The sequence below is a fragment of the Lytechinus variegatus genome, chromosome 11 (genome assembly GCF_018143015.1).
Source record: "Lytechinus variegatus isolate NC3 chromosome 11, Lvar_3.0, whole genome shotgun sequence".
NCBI classification, from domain to species: domain Eukaryota; kingdom Metazoa; phylum Echinodermata; class Echinoidea; order Temnopleuroida; family Toxopneustidae; genus Lytechinus; species Lytechinus variegatus.
In genome coordinates, this window is record NC_054750.1 from 16,326,864 (window position 1) to 16,345,923 (window position 19,060).

The 19,060-nt window shown below is 35.8% G+C and overlaps 1 protein-coding gene across 2 annotated transcripts in view; it reads left to right on the plus strand.

Annotated features, from left to right (window-relative positions):
* LOC121423619 (nipped-B-like protein A) overlaps positions 1 to 18,088 on the plus strand; it is a 51,407-nt gene extending 33,319 nt beyond the window's left edge. For both annotated transcript variants that reach the window (XM_041619006.1, XM_041619007.1), the window contains exons 29-46: positions 173 to 421; positions 786 to 926; positions 1,628 to 1,721; positions 2,859 to 3,016; positions 3,826 to 4,023; positions 4,440 to 4,506; positions 4,748 to 4,802; positions 5,906 to 6,041; positions 6,854 to 6,961; positions 8,594 to 8,797; positions 9,684 to 9,830; positions 10,528 to 10,648; positions 11,189 to 11,303; positions 12,166 to 12,340; positions 13,339 to 13,440; positions 13,929 to 14,144; positions 14,803 to 14,901; positions 16,277 to 18,088. In XM_041619006.1, coding sequence (XP_041474940.1) covers positions 173 to 421; positions 786 to 926; positions 1,628 to 1,721; positions 2,859 to 3,016; positions 3,826 to 4,023; positions 4,440 to 4,506; positions 4,748 to 4,802; positions 5,906 to 6,041; positions 6,854 to 6,961; positions 8,594 to 8,797; positions 9,684 to 9,830; positions 10,528 to 10,648; positions 11,189 to 11,303; positions 12,166 to 12,340; positions 13,339 to 13,440; positions 13,929 to 14,144; positions 14,803 to 14,901; positions 16,277 to 16,336 — 2,445 coding nt within the window. In that variant the 3' untranslated portion in view covers positions 16,337 to 18,088. The remainder of the gene's footprint in view (positions 1 to 172; positions 422 to 785; positions 927 to 1,627; positions 1,722 to 2,858; positions 3,017 to 3,825; positions 4,024 to 4,439; positions 4,507 to 4,747; positions 4,803 to 5,905; positions 6,042 to 6,853; positions 6,962 to 8,593; positions 8,798 to 9,683; positions 9,831 to 10,527; positions 10,649 to 11,188; positions 11,304 to 12,165; positions 12,341 to 13,338; positions 13,441 to 13,928; positions 14,145 to 14,802; positions 14,902 to 16,276) is intronic.
* Positions 18,089 to 19,060: the final 972 nt, after the last annotated feature.

Sequence of the window (19,060 nt, forward strand, 5' to 3'; positions counted from 1 at the left end):
CCCGTTATATAACGTTTAATTCATTAAGATAGTATCTCTTAAGAACCTACATATTATACTCACTTTCCAGACATGCTATTACCCTGGTCATCAAATTATGACTTTAATAAATCGTTTTGATCAAGATAATTACAAAATATGAACAAGATATATCGTATTTCCTCTTCTGTAGCTTCTGAAAGGTGAGGAGGATGCCCACTACAAGCCAGTCCAGAAAGCATGCGTTCAGGTCACAGACTGCCTGGTGGAGCATGTGCTTCGGCTGGAGAGGGGATCCGCCGAGGTGTCGGAGGAGGGCAAGGCAAGCAGTAAGAGGCTAGTCTCGTGTCTTCAGACCCTGTATCTCTTCAGTAAGGTGAAACCCACGCTGATGGTGGCGCATGCGACCACTCTTCAACCCTACCTCAGTACAAAATGTGCAGTGAGTATTCGACTTTCTTAGCAGCTCTTGATATTAAATTGAACCAGGCATTTCTTGACTTATAACCACAGGTAGAATTCTGACATTTAGAGGTCTTTGCCTCAAAGCAGCCAAAGACTAAGTTGAACAATTCGCTCTAGTTTCCTATCTGGTAAGATTTTCCCAGCTGATATGCTTTCCTTGATTATGAATGTTGCAAGAAAATTTAGTGTCCAGAAAATTCAGAAGAACTGATGAAGGAGTAAAAACATTGAAAACTCACTTGCAAGTTAAATATTTATCATAATCATACTGATGGTCAGCATCTTTCCCCCTCCCCAACTCTCTAAATGATACAACTCCATCATGGTTATCATCATTCCAGACGCAACGAGAAACCATGGTGATCTCCAACGTTGCCAAGATCCTTGAGATGGTTGTACCTCTGATGGATCATCCTAGCGAAGTTTTCCTGGCCAGCCTAGAAGAAGATATGATGAGACTTATCCTCAAACATGGACAAATGGTAAGAAATCAATCCTTGGCCCTCTATGAAGGAAACAATGTTGTCGATTGGATCCTGAATCCTATCACCATAGTAGTTACCAGAATGGGCTTTCTTTGGGGATGGCGGTGGGGGGGGGGTGTCATGAAGCATCTTGTTAATGATTTTTATGGGCTGGTGTGCTTTTAGCCAATCAAATGCAAGGGTCTCATTGGCTGATACTGACTAACTTTTGTCGTTAAAAACTTTAATTTTCCTCAGTGGTTGATGTTTTCTTTGCATCTTTGGATCCATTCATCAGTCTAACTTAAAACAATCGTGAGATCTTGAAATTTGAAATAAATGTTAAAAAAACACTGCCTTTCATATCAACTATAGTATGTCGATGAAATGTGTGATATTTAGGGAGCTAAGCCTGATTTGAATGTTTTCCTGCAGATAAATTATGCCACGTATGTACCACTTACCTTGAAACTTCTTTGTTGTTATTGTAGTTTCTCTGTATTATAATTTGTATATCAAGAGAAAAGGGAGAATTCCTCAATTTCTCTTATACCCTTGTTATTTTTTCTGGAGTTTATTTGTTTTTAAGATTTCATAGCAACCAAAAGAAACCTTGAGGAGTGACAGGCCTTGTGTTGTTAATCATCATCATCAGTAATTCAAGATGATTATTTATGAATTCAAATTCTAATATTTTGTACTGAATTGTCTTGAAACAGGTGCTTCAAAGTTGTGTGAGTTGTCTAGGGTCAATAGTGAATCGAGTGACCCACAACTATAGACTCGTCAGAGACTGCTTTCAAAAGTACTTTAGTAAGTATTCTGCAGTTCATAGATGGCAAGTTCCCCCTTATCTGCGCACACGCGTAACTGCGCGATTCTAGTAAAAGAAGATGCGCAATGAACACAAACTTTACACATGCAACACAATGACAGATATTCATCAAAAAATCTGACTCAAAATGGTGGAAAAATAATAGATTTTGCGCATTTCATGTGACGACCTGAAAATACAGCCTTTCTTAACAAAATACCCGAATCGTGTGCAAAGTAAATGGGTGTGCAGACATGGGATACATTTTTTTTTCAGTCTGAAAATGACTGCCCAAGGTTTTTTCCAAGAACGTACCATAATCTTTCAAATTTTTATGGGATATTTGGTACACTTATAATGATATGAGGAACATTATTAATTGAAAGATTTTTTGAAATAAAAAGAAATTCATTTTAAATCTTAACTCAAACCATTACGTGCGCATACTGGGGACCACCATCATACACAAATAAAACGGCAATGATAGTTATGTTGAGCTTGCTCTGATTCTCTGTCTTTATTTCTCTCAGCTTCTGGATAATCACAATAAAGATAGAAATTCAGGATGAATGTATTATAGATGGACTGTTTTGGATGATTAAAACAGAGATGAAAATACTGGCAATTCAGAATTGCTCCAAGGGAGAAAAGTGCCTGAGTAGTGCTCTCTTCACTCCAATCCAATATCATAGTGGCACCTTTTATACATTTGTTAATATCTGTGCCAATTTTTACGTCAATCAAACGTTTCACAGCCGAGATCTGAATCGGGGCAGGGGGGATCCAGTTCGCTATTGACCGCCCTCCCCCTCCAGAGTAAAACTTTGTCTGAAAAGCACAGTAAGAATAGGGCTAAAAGGTGTGCCTTTGCAAAGACACTGCTCAAACATCTGATATAGGAGCATAACATCTCCATATTTACCATAATTGAAACCTTTGAAACGGTCGTAGATCGTGGGTACCTGGCAGGAATTTATTCTTTGAAACACAGCGCGCGTAACAGCTGCACTGCTAAAGCCAGGGTAATTATGCTGTAGAGCGCTTAGAGACTTCTGACAAAGCAAGTATTAAGTGCTTTATATAAGCAAGTATAATTATTATTATTGTAATTCATTTGTTTTGTTTGTTTGTCACAGCAATTCTAGCCAAGATGAAGACTGACCATGATTCAAGTTCAGACAGCCCTATCAGCAAGAACAAACCAGTATTACTCAGGTCTCTCTTCACCGTCGGTCTCTTCTGTAAGCATTTTGATTTCGATGCTGGTCTCAAGCACTCCAAATCATCACCCAAGGTGGGTATATTCAGAGTCTAGTCAATCAGAAAGGTTTTTGAATCTCCTATTGTCCTTTTGGATGGGGATGGCTCGATCTCACATTGTCCTTACTCCATCCTACTTACCTCCTCCAGTTCATAGCTGCCAAGTAGTATTGATTTTCAGTATTTAGTACTGAAAAATGAGAAGAATACTGATGGTTTCATACAAAATACTGATTTCTGAAGTTCAGTTTTATGTTTTGTCCAATGGCATATCTTGAAAATACCCATTTCCTTGCCAAAATACTGATTTTCAGCTTTTAAATTACTGAAATGTACTTGTTCAGGTTGGCAGCTCTGCCAGTTGGTTTATGTACCTAGTGGAAAAGGATAATGCAAGGGTGTTAGAGTTTAGCTTATTCTAGCTTTCCTCTTAACAAACGTATGGGAGCTCTGTCGATTAAAGCTTTTTAAAACAGTCTTTCAGCTCTTTTTATTTGTGATCACTAATGTCCGTGATAGTGGTAATGACTGTTAGATCAGTACTTAAACCATTAGAAATGCAATGTTGAATTTCAGCTTGTAGAAAATAATTTACAGCAGTTGATATATCAGTTATGTAAATAATCATACTCTTACCAAATTTTGTATGAAGTATGTATTTAATGGCTTGAAGTTAAGGTGGCTGGTCAGCCATTGCAAATCTTATGGATAATTTTAGTTCAAGATAACTTTAGTCCTCAGAATTCATTTTCTTTCTTACATGTTTTTCCAAGTGTTGCACAATTGTAAAATAATTTTTTTTTTAATTACTAATTTTTTCATTTATTATCTTGGCATCCACAGGTTCCAGTGAGAGACCGGGTGTTTGATGTCCTGCTCTACTTCTGCAACCGAGAGGATGAAGACATCAAGCTCAAAGCTTTGAGTGGCCTAGGGTTCCTGTGCAATCGTCATGCAGACTTCATGCTGACAACAGAAGTCAAAGACCTCTACTGGAAAATCCTCACCGATCCTCTTATTTCCGTCAAGCAACTGTGCCTAGTGAGTCCCTTCTACTTCTTTGAACTTGTATTCATCCTCTTCCTTTGTGTTATTGTATGTGTGTGTGTGTATCAGGGGGAGGGGCTTTATGTATCATAACAAAATGATAATTAAAATTTTGGTAGTGTGTTGCATATTAATATTCATTTTACCATAATGAGGACAAATTTAGTTTAAGGGAAACAGAAGTTTTTTTTCTTTTTTTAACACTCTTTGAACATAACCTTTTTGCATGGTGCTGAATTCGCTAGAAACTTATTCTCATTCTGCTAGTCTTCTAAGTTTGAACTGTGTCTAAATTCATGAAATTGCTTCCTACTGTACTTCTTCATTGCCTCAATGAAGAAGGGCATGTGTAGATTGCCAATTTTTAATAGTTCATGGATAACTTTTTGCTCTGGTGTTATTTTTTTTAGGTGGTGAGAAATCTTCACTTATATCTTGTAGAAGAGGATGAGAGGATGAGACAAGCAGATGCAGAATGTAAGTTGATTTCACTTCTAAACATACTCCTTGTTCGTCCACAGGTTTTGCACTTTCCTTGACTTTTTGTCAATCGTTTGTTGTGAAAATGTTTAAAAACTTTTGCCATGCTAAAGCATTGACACAGAAAATCATGTCACTGTTGAAATCTTGCTTGACTTGTAGAAAATCAAGTGGAACAGTCATGTTTATATTGATCATTTTGTTTTAATTTTTTTATGGATTTATTCTTTGCTTTTAGGGAAAGCACATGCCAAAGAAGAAGATCTAAAGGAGATGGGGGATGTACAGTCAGGGTAAGTAATCATTTTGACCTCCAAATATTTTGTCAAAGCATGCATTTCTTGTATTTGTTATAGGAAGTGTGGGAAATGATGGCCTGATGGTGATGATGATGATGATGATGATGATGATGATGATGGTGATGATGATGATGATGATGATGATGATGATGATGATGATGATGATGATGATGATGATGATGATGGTGATGGTGATGGTGATGGTGATGATGATGATGGTGATGATGATGATGATGGTGATGGTGGTGATGATGATGATGGTGATGATGATATTGATTGTGATGGTGATGAAGATGATGATCCTTGTCTTGTGTTGGTGATAACAATGTCATGGCAACAAGCTGTGTGATGGTGAGAACATGTATAAGGTACACTAAAATAATAGAAGAGGGACATAGTGATACTTTGTTGTAGATAGTAAACAAATACATCAGGCTTTGAGAAAGTATAGTGGAATCATTTATCCGAGGTTGGTCTGGCAAGTACTATTTTTCCCGAGGGGCAAAGCCCTGAGGGAAATATAGTAGTTTTGCCAGTCCAACTGAGGATTAATAATTCCCACTATGCTTTCGAATGAAACGTCTGATATATTTGTTTTATATCCTACTTTTAATAATTTTTTATAACCAAAATCTATGCGCTGAGCTTGCAAAGTCCGGTTACTTGCGTTGAATTACCTACTTTTCTACGAGCCAGCGGAATGCAGATTAGTGCCTGCGCTGATGTATCACGGGACTTGCCCGGGGGAGAGAGAGCTTGCTCGCCGTTGCGCCCGAGAGTTTAGCTAAATATCCAGTTTTCTGAAATAATGACGTCAGAATATTGGTAATGCGAAAAATATATTGAGGTCTGACGTAACGCAACATCATAGTTGAAATATATTTGGTCACATGATGCTATTTGAACCAGTCACTATACATGATTCAATCTATGTAGGATATAATCTGTTTTGTTCAAGAACTGATAATCGCCTAAAAACCATATTGCATAATCGTTTATTGATCATAGACAATTCAGCATTACCTGACAAGTATGGCTAATGATCTGAATATGTGATGGTTTGTTCATTGTTGTTTATCCTACATTCTCATACACAGAATGAGCAGTTCTGTAATGCAGATGTACCTGAAACAAGTCATGGAATGCATGCTTCACAAGCAATCTATGGTCAGGATGGCAGCATTACAGGTCATTGTTCTAACATTAGGACAAGGTCTGGTTCATCCTGTTCAGGTGAGTACCTTAATTTTAATTTCATATCATATTTAGCAACCCCCCCTTCAGAAAAAAAATGATGAACAAATATATAATTATTTTCAAATAAAATCACAAATGGAATCAAATTAAGTTAAATGAATAGATGGAATAAGATGAAACAAATGAAAAGGAAATAAATTGAGTTCAATATTTTTAGAATAAGTAGAAATTTAGAGAAAAAATGAAAGAGTTAAAAAAAGGGTTGTTTGCTGTAATGGAGGAAAAAGGTTCAGGCCACTTGTTCATGTGTTATGGGGGGGGGTGTAGCTTCTAGATCTACAAATTCTTGTGCATGCAGCTGGGGCTCATATGTGATAAAAACATTGTGTGGCATTCCAAGGTAAACAAGTGCAAGTAAATTTTGGTCATTTAAAGCTATTCTCTTGATCCCTCTTTCGCATTTGATTTCTTCATTTGATGAACAATTGAATTTAGATGAATATAAATCACATTTGTTTGAAGTTATTTCATTTGTGAATTGCCTGAGATCCTGTAGCAATCATGTAATAAACAGGGTCGTGATAGTTCAGATTTTTATCTGATTTCGGATTTTGATTTTCAGCATAATTTCTATTTCAGACTTTTTCACCACTCCTCAGCCCTTTTTAGATTTTTTATTTGTGACCACTCACACCTCTGAATAAAGAACTTAAAAGTTCCTGAAATGGCTGTGTTATGTCCTAGTCATTTGATGTCTACACGACCAAATAGACATTAAACCAGCTGTTTTTCTTTAACTTCAAATTTTGAAGTAAATAATTTGACATTGATGTTATTTTGACCTACAGTGTGTACCTTACCTTGTTGCCATGGGAAGTGACCCAGAGTCTGCCATCAGGGTGAAAGCTGACCAACAACTGACACACATTGACCAAAGATATCCAGGTTTCATTCAGGCAAGTAATCAAAGCATTCCAGGGCTTGAATTAATCCAAGGTCACACAAAGGCTCTAGCATTGAATGCCCATTGATTGGTCTAAGTGCCCCTGTCATTGACCTTGGGTATTGTGTGTGTCCTTTTTAAATTTTTCCATTTAATAATAATGATATTAATAATGGCTGGATTTGTAAAGCACTTCTTGCCTGAGGATGCAAAGCACTGCTATTATTAACCTAGCTTTAGCTGCGCTGCCATTTACACGCTCAAGCATTCAAGGAATTTCTTCCTATTGGGAATGCAATCACCTCACCTGGGTTAAGTGCAGCACAAGTTGGGTGAATTTCTTGCGGAAGGAAAACGTGTCATGGCTGGGAATCAAACCCACGTCCTTCAGATTGAAAGACAAGAGTCATAACCACTAGACCACGACATCCCACCATTTGTTCTGTAATACTTGTTGGAGCGTTGTGGCCCAGTGGATTAGTCTTCTGACTTTGAAACAGAGGGTCGTGGGTTCGAATCCCAGCCATGGCGTAATTTCCTTCAGCAAGAAATTTATCCACATCGTGCTGCACTCGACCCAGGTGAGGTGAATGGGTACCCGGCAGGATTAATTCCTTGAATGCATGAGCGCTGAAAGGCAGCTCTAGCTAAAGCCGGGGTAATAATAATAATAACGCGCCTCGGAATAGAATATTTCTAGATAGATGGCGCTATATAAATGCCTATTATTATTATTATTATTATTATTAATATAGAAATGTGTCTTTTAAAAAAAGTGACCTTGCCATAGCATTGGAACTCAAGGTCTTTAAACACCTTTATTATTAAACAATTACAACGATGATGAAAATGTTGACTTCTATAATGGTGGTGAATCTGGCAATTATCAATGTCTCGCAGTTGCAGTACATTGAATAGGCCTAGAGTGATGTCATCAGGGATTTTCTGGTTATCATTCTCAAGGTCATGCATGAGGATTTTGTTCTGGAATTATAATAATAATGATAGAGGATTTTTTTAATGCTCATAATAACTAGAAAAGTTCTCTATGCGCTTTGGAATAAACAAAATATAAATGTACAAAAGACAGAAAACATGATTCAGTTATACCAGTGACATAAACAAATTATAACATGAAGTAATATCGTAAAATAATGATAATTAGAAAAAAACATGAAGAAAATATAAATATACAAATGGCAGGAAAAAATGATTTAGTTATAACAATAACATAAATGTGAGACATTGACAATATCGATTACCAGTTTCACCACCATTATAGAAGTCAACATTTTCATCATTATCATAATGTTTATAAGTAGGAGGGGATGGGGTGATGAATTAGGCTTCTCTTTCTTGATATTGATTAGATGAAATAACCCAAAAAAAGAATGTTGAATATAGAATCTAGGCCACATTGCATATAAATTTCCTATTACATTAACTCGACCATTATAAATACACATTGGTTCTTATTGATTGCAGAGTCTTGTTATATTGGTAGATACCATGATAATTTTTTTATGCAAGAGACCCCGCTGTCTTAAGATTATACACCTAATTTCTTTAGTTTTATTGGTGATAGTACATGTTCTAAATCTGAGTTTTGTAATGACCTGTGACCTCCGTCCCTTCTTTCTTGCAGATGAAAGCCTTAGCAGGTTTGAAGATGTCCTACAAGCTTCAAGAAATACTCAATTCAGAAACAGAAGACTACATTCGAGGTATGAGGGAGAGAGATAACCACCATTATGCCCTATGCAGTCATCTTTATTCTATGATCAGGTCCAACAGATCGCATCGGAGAGCCATCCTGCTTAGTCTACTCAATCTCTTCGATGAACATGTGGTCAGTGAAGATAACCATTTCCATTTACTTTTTCTTGGGGAACCAAATTGTCAAATCCCTTGACGTGTGTAAATTCGGCCCCCTAAATGTTAGACCTTTCTAGAATCATTTGTCTCTGTTTCGTAGTTCTGATGAATTTATTTATTCTCAATTGTATGACACCTAGATAGATCCTTGGCATTTGATTGGTTGTTTGATATCGATCATTCAGACCATTTTACAATGACGTCATCGACCATGCAATGTAGGATCCATACAATTTTGTCCATTGCACGCGCACATTGTACGTGACATACGCAACAATCAACAGACCGAGCTTGCACTGCATGATCATATTTTGCATCGAAATTGATTAATTTCCTATGAAAAATAATCTAGTTTTAAGTGTCATATAAACCAAGTAATGAATGTTCCTTCATTTGTATGATGGACAGAATACTTTATTCGGTGAAAGATGAAATGAATGATCCATGCAACTCGGCTACGCCTTGTTGAATGGATCTTTTCACCTTGTGAAGTATTCTGTCCATTACACTCCTAAAAATTCATTATTTGTATATTGATCATGACTGAGCCAGTTCATGAAATAAAGTAAAATATGAGATTGGTTGCACACAATAAAAAATTTACTATTGTATAAAATTACCTCAACTTTACACATTTTTATTTTCATTATCCCAAAACAATAATTGTATATACAGTGTATTATCTGCATATGATAAGTTACAAATATTGATTCATATTTATATGCATTAATATATAAAATTATAATAATATAATAATTAAGGACTTGATTACTTTTGTTTATATTTTTGGGGTTCTTGTCAGGTAAAGCTGATATTATATATTAGTTTGTTGATTGACATTCTGTGTTTTTTCATTGTAGAAAAGTGACTTGAAGCTGTTGGTTTTTGTGGCCGACAATCTTTCATCGTTCCCCTACCAAGCACAAGATGAACCTCTCTTTATTATGCATCACATAGAAATTATTGTTTCTGTATCAGGAGCAAATTTACTACAGTCTTTCAAAGATGTAAGTAGAATTAAAAGAATCTTCATTAAATCCCCCCTTCTGTGTGTTAATCATTGGTTCAAGGTTTTTTATGGTGATGGTGATTGGTGATTTTTTTACCTGATTGCTAAGAAAGCATGAATGCTTGTAAGCAAGCAACCAGAGGACCGACAGCTTAAGGTCCCCTCCGAAGGACCATATAATTTATATAATATATAATATATATTTATATAATTTTATATAATTCCATTAAAGATAAAAGAAAATAATTGTTGTTTGTCAGATTCTTTTCATGATATTTAGGGAGATGGTCACGAAAATTTAATGATCAGTGCAGAGGATCGCTTTTCAGATGCCCTCACATTCACCACATAAATTCAACTGTCAGGCCATTGATTTTGGCTGTAGTCCCATATATGCTCATCTGTCTACATTGATCATCAGAATTGATTAAATATGCTATCATTTTGTTGATTTCAATGCCTAACAGCGTACTCTCCAGTTTCTTAGGCCTCTGTTCAACAATTTGTTGGGGGTTAGAGGGAAGGGGAGAGGGAATCAGTTCTCCAAAGCTTTAAACTAATATTCCTTGAATACAGTTAGTGTGCAGATGAAGCGGCTACTAAAGCCAGGGTAATAATAGATGCACTTTGTGTCCTTTGGAAAGTGCTGTACAATCCAGCTAATATTGTATTTGTGATTCGGTTTATTCTTTCAGAGCTTTTGTAGCAACCAACCATCCAGACCGCCCTCAAGAGCGTCTCAGAATTCCGACTCTGGCAGGCCCAGTAGGACAGCCTTTGAAGATGATGATGAGGATGATGCAGAAAGCCTCATTGGTAAGTTTGATTTTGTCATTAGGGTGATGTTTCATAAGGCTGTTTGTAAATTACACCCAACTCTATGTACATTAGTAACCCTTTTTTGTAGTTGTGATTCCCCCCCCAAAAAAATAAAATAAATAAATAAATGAATAAAATAAAAATCCCTGTTTTAGCAATGGGATTATGACTCGTGTAACCATCATAATCTTAGCTACAAACTGTTGAATTTGAGAATATTGGGGATCTTTCATTAAGCTGTTTAAAAAACAACTGTGATTAAAAGTTCCAAGTTGCAATCCCAAAGTATTTCATTTAATCTCATTTATATTAAGTGTAAATTTTGGTTACGATTTTAAAATGAGTTTTAACGGAAACTAATATAAAATGTCTCATATATTTGTGTATGTCATGAAAGGTAATCTGCAAATAATTCTGACAGAAAATGCTAAATTGTGGAGAAATAGCCACAATTTTGTTGGTTTCCTCAAAAGAACACCATGGTAATTTATGAAGTTTCCCAGTTAATCTTTGGATGATATCTTTTCTGTCTTTCAGAGCGAATTCCAGAAGAACCCACCCAGCTGCTTGAGTGCTGTGTCGCCTCTCAGGCTGTCATCATGCTGCTAGTTCTCAAGCAACATCTCAAAGACCTTTATGGATTCAGGGATAAGTAAGTTCACAAGAATTATGATAGGTCCAATCAACTTCAACTATGCCATATTTCTTTTTACCTGTAGGGAATTTGCACAATGTTCCTTGGGAATCAAAGGAATATGCTGAAGGATTGATGCATGAATAAATATTTTCAAAAAATCATTTTGAATTAACATGCATCATTTATAGACATTGGCCCGTATTCTGAACTCGGGTTTGAATTAAACCCTGGTTTAAAGTTGTGGTATAAGTATGGAGAGCCAATTGGAGCACAAATCCTTAACAGTACACATTCAATTCATTAATTTATTTGACACTAGAATCATTCATAGTAATCTGAGAATGACAACTGAAGTATTTTTCTTTAATATGAAAGTGAAAGGAAACAAAATAGTAAACGTAAAGATACAATATAAACAGAATCTTTGAGGTTTTGGCTTCCCATAGTTTTAGCACAGAGTTAGACCATGGTCTAAGTTAAACCTGACTTCAGAATACGGGTCATTGGGTTTGCTGGCTTTTCATTGATTGATTAGATCAACTGTAACTCTTTGTAAGATGGGGCCCCACTGCCTCTGGAAGCTTTTTCATGAAAAATCTCTTTGTTGTCTAGTTTACGTGAAAGATTGTTTGTAGTATTTCAGGGGTTAAATTAAGAATATTGCAGGTTTCCTCAAAAATGTAACATTTCCTCATAATATCGTATTTAAGAATACAATATTTCTACCTAGGCAACATTTATCATTCCTCAAAATACTGCAATTTGGTTTATTATGCTTGCATCCGTGCTCTGCTGTTTCGCTCCTATTTTCCTCCATGTTGACTGCCACATGAAATCCAACTCTCTAAAACCCCTTTTGCCCATTCCTTTCCCACAGCACGATACACAGGTACTCACCAACGGAAGCTGCCAAGGTATATGAGAAGGCTGTCAATAGGAAGTCATTGGTCCACTTCAACCCTGCCAGAGCCCTGGACCTTCTCAAGACTGGCCAACCCAAGCCACCTCTCAGTGAGCAAGAGAAGAAAGATATCGTGGAGGAGTACTTAGACGTAAGTTCTATCTGTATCTTTTGATGAATTGAAGTGCTGATGATTGAAAAGCTGAAAGTGACTTCTAAAAAATGTTTATCTCAGTAGTGTTTTTGTTTTTTGTTTAATGATTGAAAACCATTTTAATCTAAATTTATAAATTCAGTTATTGGTTAAGCCCTGTTATTGCCCAATTTCCTGCTTGAGTAGTTTTTGATGAGCAAAAGAATTATACATTTTCAATGTGAATTTACTTTAATATGTTAAATTTCAGGTGTGTTTCATGATATAATCCTCTGTTTTCAATGAATTCAAACTTTGAAAACATATATTCTTCACATTTACAAAATTCTGATATAGGTTTTAATCATCAGGATAATTCCAGCATGTCTGTACCCCCTATTCCCTATTTTGTGGGAGCTACTTGATATTTTCAAATTAGCATGGCATGAACAGTTCGTAAGGTGAAGTAATAGTGGATAAAACAGGAATTTGATGTACCAAAAGATTCATTATACACCAAATAGACCATTATGAGTAAATACTTTTCCCTATAAGCCAGTTCGTAGTTCCACTCTGCGCATGATCAGAGGAAGGTCATTTGTATTAAAGTGACCTGGTGGTTTAAAATTTAATGAGATAAGCACCAACTTCGATGTCTTGATTATTCATATATTCTTTTGAATTGTGTTTTTCATTCAAATCCAGAAAAAACAATGCGTCCACAAATGACTGGTATATTTCACATTATGCCAAGTACATTGTACAGCATCCTCTAATATGCATTCAAAGTAGAAAAGCAACAAATGCCTTCATAGAGTGTTCATTCATGTGCTATTCTAGTCACCTGGTCTATTCAATTTCTTCATCCCGTTATGTAAGGCATGCATGCATAATGTCTTGCTTTGAAATCTGCCTATCTTAATGAAAGAAATGAAGGGTCATTAGACCAAAATTGTCCATGAAGTAACTACGAACTGGTCTATTTCAATAAATGTGTATTGATTTTGTTGGTACAGTTCAAGCAGCTGATGGAACTAATGGATGACAGTGAGGATGAGGAGGAAGATGGTGGGAAACCTAAGGCGGGTTCAGGACCAGGTACTCCAGTCAGGAATCAGGTAGGCCATATAACTTCATTTTTCGGGCGATGTTATGGTTGACAGCAACGTTATCATGGCTTTGAGCATTTATGTACGTGTATCTTACTCAAATGAGGTGCCATTTAAATAAGTGTCCCTGTTGGTGACTTACTTATTAACGACAGTGTACTGTACATTGCTGTATTTTGGTGAGATTTTACGAGAGTACTATCAAGGAAGCATGAATTCTTCCAAGAAAGCAACAGAAAGACTGATGGTGTAAGGTGCTCTCCGAGGGACCTGGAAATAGCGATAAATGCTTTATCAAAGGGCACTTAGTGCATCTGCTTGGTATTCAACCCAGGTCAACGGATTATTTGACCACCACTATGTCAACTGGGCTATTGCCTCTCCTTGATCATAAGATGAATTTCTGGTAAACTAAGGGTCCTTACATCCCAAGTCAGAAACAAGATAGAAATAAATAAAATTAAAATCCAATCATTTTTTTTTCCTTTTGTTAATAGACTGGAGAGGATGGCGAGGTGAAGGAAGAAGTAAAGGAGGAAGGAACCAATCACAACGAAGCAGGGGGAGGGGGCTCAACGAGTCCCGCAGCCGCAAGGAAAACACCCGAACCAGCACACATACCATCCAGTAGAACAAGACAAGTCAGAAAACATTCTGCCGAAGACGAGGATTCCTCTGAAGAAAGCATCCCCTCACCAGTACCAGTAGCCAAGGTAAAAAACTTTTATCAAGCCCTGGGTCTGGGTCCAGTAGCACAAAGGTTAGCGATTAATCTTACACTTGATTTTTACGATTAATTATACATATACTCAATGCAATCAATTGTAGAAAATGTTCTGTGATCGATTGCTAAGCTTTATGTTACTGGCCCTAGGGCCCTTTAACACAGAGCTTGGTGATTGTACACTTGATTGCATATGATAATTGCATATTAATTCAGCCCTACTATTAAACGCTAAGCTTTGTATAATAGGGCTCAGGGTCATGTGATAAACAGCCTTGCGATTGATCGTACTGTTCAAGATTTGTATTTATTATTGGCGATGACTATCTATCCAGTCAGTCATAGAATCAGCCCTCTAGGGGCCTGTTGTGGAAAATTGCGTTTTATCGCAACATTTTCTCCATCCGACCCCTGAACAGATAGAGAGAAAAAAAAATCTTGGATAGAACTGTAAACTATTCTGTGCTTTTCAGAAAGAAACAAAAAGTGACAGGCCAGGCCTCTCTTACAAAACTGAATCACACGTGTTTACATGCATCCAAACAAAGCTAATCATTGATTACTATTTGTAATGAGTTGTATGAATAACTTTTATGCAACGATGCCCTGTTATAATCCATTACTTATGTTTCCATTTCTTTCTACAGTCAAGAGCCAGGTCAAGGACGCCAGCACGGAGTAGAAGCAGACAAGGCGGAAGAGGAGGTAGTTCACGGAAAAGGCCACAGAAGAAACGCAGGAGAAGGATATCCTTTTTTCAAACAATAGCATTTAAGTATTATGGCTATGGGCGTGGGAGTAATCTGTTAAAAGATGGATTATTTTTAAAGGATTCTTACATTATGTAAAACAACATGAAGGTCCCCGAACATGAAAATACAGAATACTTTCTGTTAATGTGTATGAGTCCTTCACCAAATTATGTCCTGCTTGGTTTAAATGCGCATCATATAATTTTAATATTTTTAATTTTATTTGTCTTGCATTTGTCTGCAATATGCTGGGTCCCGCCTCCTTAAAATCCACTAGATCATTTTTTGCCTCTTGTGATGTCACAGGCGGCAGAAATAAGCATAAAAATACACAATGCTATGCAACTTGCCATAATTATGTACCATTGCTAACAATCACAAGTCTTCATACAACACCACCTCACAAGTAGTAACTAAATGACAGTTTGAATGGTTGCTATGCAGGCCCTAGTGTTTGAAGACTTGTGATTGTTAGCACATAGTTATGGCAAGTTGCATATAATAGTGTATTGTTATGCTTATTTCTTCCTCCTGTGACATCACAAGAGGCAAAAATATGAAGTGGATTTTAAGGTGGGGCTTAGGATACTGCAGATAAATGCAAGAAAAATGAAATAAAAAATATTGAAATTATATGATGCACATCTAAACTCCAGAGGTTATGAGTTAGTGAAGTGAGACTCCTACACATAAAGTATTCAGTATTTTCATGTCAGAGGACCTTCAATGTACAGGATTTTCATTTGAGAGAAATAATTCTGTTCTGCTTGGTTAGCATTCTTGAAAAACGGATGTGCCTTTATCATAGAAGTCACAAAAAGGTGAGGCTTCTATTCAACTAACACAACCCTCCCCCTTCAAAAACATGAGATTGCGATACTCGTGCATCCCTTTTAATAAGCTGTTAGTAATATTGGCTCATGTCAGTCAATAATAATAATAATACTTCTCTTCTATAGCGCGTATTAAACTGAAAGTTTCTCCATGCGCTTTACAGTAAAGGATACAAAATACACATACTACAAGCAAAGAAAATAGACTTGTGAATTACAGAATTACTTAATATTTAAACTTACAATTATTACCTATAAAATAATTACCTATACTGCACCTAGTTATGAGTTTCAGAAAAGATGGGTTTTGAGTAAGGATTTGAAAGTTGAATAAGTGGATGCCTGTCTGATATGTAGGGGTAATTTGTTCCAAAGGGTTGGTCCAGCTACAGCAAATGATCTGCTACCATAAAAGCTTGTGTGGGTTTTGTTAATTTCATTGATTTTATGTAAACTCATTACCAGTCTTGTAAAATATGAATGAAATGTGGACTCTCCGTCAGACATCTACTATTTCCTTGACTGCCTTTGTTTACATTGAAACCAGCGATGAAGAAGACGATGACGATGAGGACTCCGAGGACCCAGACTGGTAGATCATCCTGTCTTCAGGTGGAAGCTGGGTGATGAGATCGGTAACTTTTCTCGTGTCAGGATGTAGTCATCGTTCTTCAAGGATGCCGAAGCTGTGTTTCCATCGATGTCTTGCTCTCAACAATCGTCTTTTACTTTATGGTTCAACCTACTACATTGTCAAGGAACAAAACTGAATATTTGTTCTCTCCTTTTCTTTGTCCTTTTCTCTGTCATTTTGTTTCTTCTCTACTTCCTTCTATTCTCTTTCTCCATCTCTGTCCCTCTCTTTCTCTATCTATTTATCTATCTATCTACCATCAATCAATCTATCTATAACTGTCTCTTACCCAACCAATTTCTTATCTTTCCCTTTAGCTTGTGCTCAACATTCTATATAAGCTATTTGAAATATTCAAAGACATATTTTTGTAACTTTTACTCTCTAACATAGTCAAGAAGAACCTTTCAACCTGTTTTGAAATCTGAATAATTTTGTTTTGCTTGTTATAAAGAAGAAAACATGATCTCTCTATCACTTTCCATTTCAAGTCTGTAAAGTTGTTTAATGCATTCAGCAATTCATTAAGAATAATGTGGGGTTTTTCAGTCATACGCTATTTTCTTTTGATATTGAATTGGCAATGAAAATTTACAAAATATGTTTAAAAAAAAACAGCTATTTGCATTGTTAAAATGTCACCTTGATTAGAGTTATATTAAAAAGATACATTGCTGTTTTTTTGTTATGATTTGAAAAATAAACAGCTTAATTACTGTATCTGTTCGTATGTCCATTTATTTTTGGAGAAAGTAATTATTTTTTGTATATTCTTAATGATCCAGTATGTCGTGGAATCAAGTGAACTGCACAGAGTTGCTTACTTCCGAGTCTTTTAAGTCCACTCGAGGACGCTGTAGTATCAGTGATATGTTGAAAATGAAATATGAATTTGATTTGTTTTCTATAATATACATTGTATTGCATGAGACTTGTATGCTTGTTTTGATTTTTTTTTTACTAGCCATAAAAATTCATGACTGACTTGGTGCTTTCTATTTAATCCAAAACATTCCTGAGAGTGTGGACATGAAGACCAATCAATCACTGTAAAGCCGTGTTCATACATACCGCGACTAAGCTCATCAGCATCTTTGGCCCCAGACATTGTTCTGCCAAATCATCCCACTTATCTTGATAAACATGCATAACATACATCAAGTATCAAATAAGATCCTGGCGAGAGTTATGACACAATTTTGCAAATTTGAGGGGGGGGGGAATACTTGGCTTTTTGCCATGAGGTGAAAAAAACTGCATCCTAATCTTGCTTCTTTTTTATTAGTAGTGAAGGCAAAATCTTCAAATTCAAACTGAATGCAAAATTTCTGTGGTTTATTCACAATTGAGATGTTACTCTGCGCTTATACTGATAAGAAGTTCACAGAAGTGTCAAGTTTAAATTACAAATTTATGTTGTTTCGAATACATGAATAATAACAATGATTTTTATTATATACTTCATTACTAATGTTTTTCACAAATTCACAAATGAATTTCATGTTGAAAAGGAGAGTAAACAATGAGGCAAGTTGTGATGACAAACGACTTTCTCAAAACAATACAGTGAATTGGATTGGCTATTTCTTTTAAATTCAATTTGGTAATATTAAGGTCAAGGAGAGACCTATCATGTTCTTGTGGCATATGACTTGTATTGGATTTTGATTGGTATTGTTCAATGACATCTTCTATTTAACAAGCCTTGAATAGAGTTTTTTGAAAAAAAAGTTTCTGCTGTTCATTACAACTATAACTTCACTGCTGACAAAAAAAGGAACTTAATACAATCTGTTTTTCCTGGATCAGGAAATATGGTTATATTTTCATCTGTTTTATGAAAGAATAATCTGAAAGTACCAATATGACAATCATACTGAATTTTCAGTTTAATTTTGGTGAAAAAAAAAGTAATGCTATTTTTGGAATATAATATATGATGAATATTTGCATTATTTGTATTCTTTGAATCCATTACTTACATAATGAGGTAAAATTTACCTATAAGGCATAATGTCAAAAGTATATGTTTCTCATTAATTCATTTATATGAATGATTTTGGAAAATTAACCATATTCATTTTCAAATAATGTATTTATGGGATGAATGATGTGATAAAAGTCAAGAAATCTCATTTGGAGGGGTTTCATACCTGTATTTTTGTACAAGAAACTAATTTATGACTTTTACCAATTCCAGTGGAGTATCCACTTATACTCACATGTCAGTGGGGAGTTTCATTGTGTATTTATCCCAGTGTAGGAAGAAAGAAGGAAAGGATTCATTTTTTTCCCAAATCAATCAGGAACAGGTTTGTGTACTTAATTGGGTTCTTGATCTTGACACCAATAAGCCAGTTTGTAGTTCCTTTCTGCGCATGATCTAAGGATTCTATGCATGATCAGAGGAAGGTCATTTGTACTAAAGTGACATGGTGCTTTAAAATCTAATGAGATAAACACCAACTTTGATGTCTTGATTATTCATATATTCTTTTGAATTGTTTTCATTTACATCCACAAAAAAGCAACTATGCGTCCTCGGACGATTGGTATTTCACAGTTTGCCAAGTACATTGTGCAACATGCTATGATATGCATTTAAAATAAGAATGCAACAAATACCTTCATAAAGTGTTCATTGGTGTGCTATTCTAGTCACCTGGTCTATTCAATTTCTTCATCC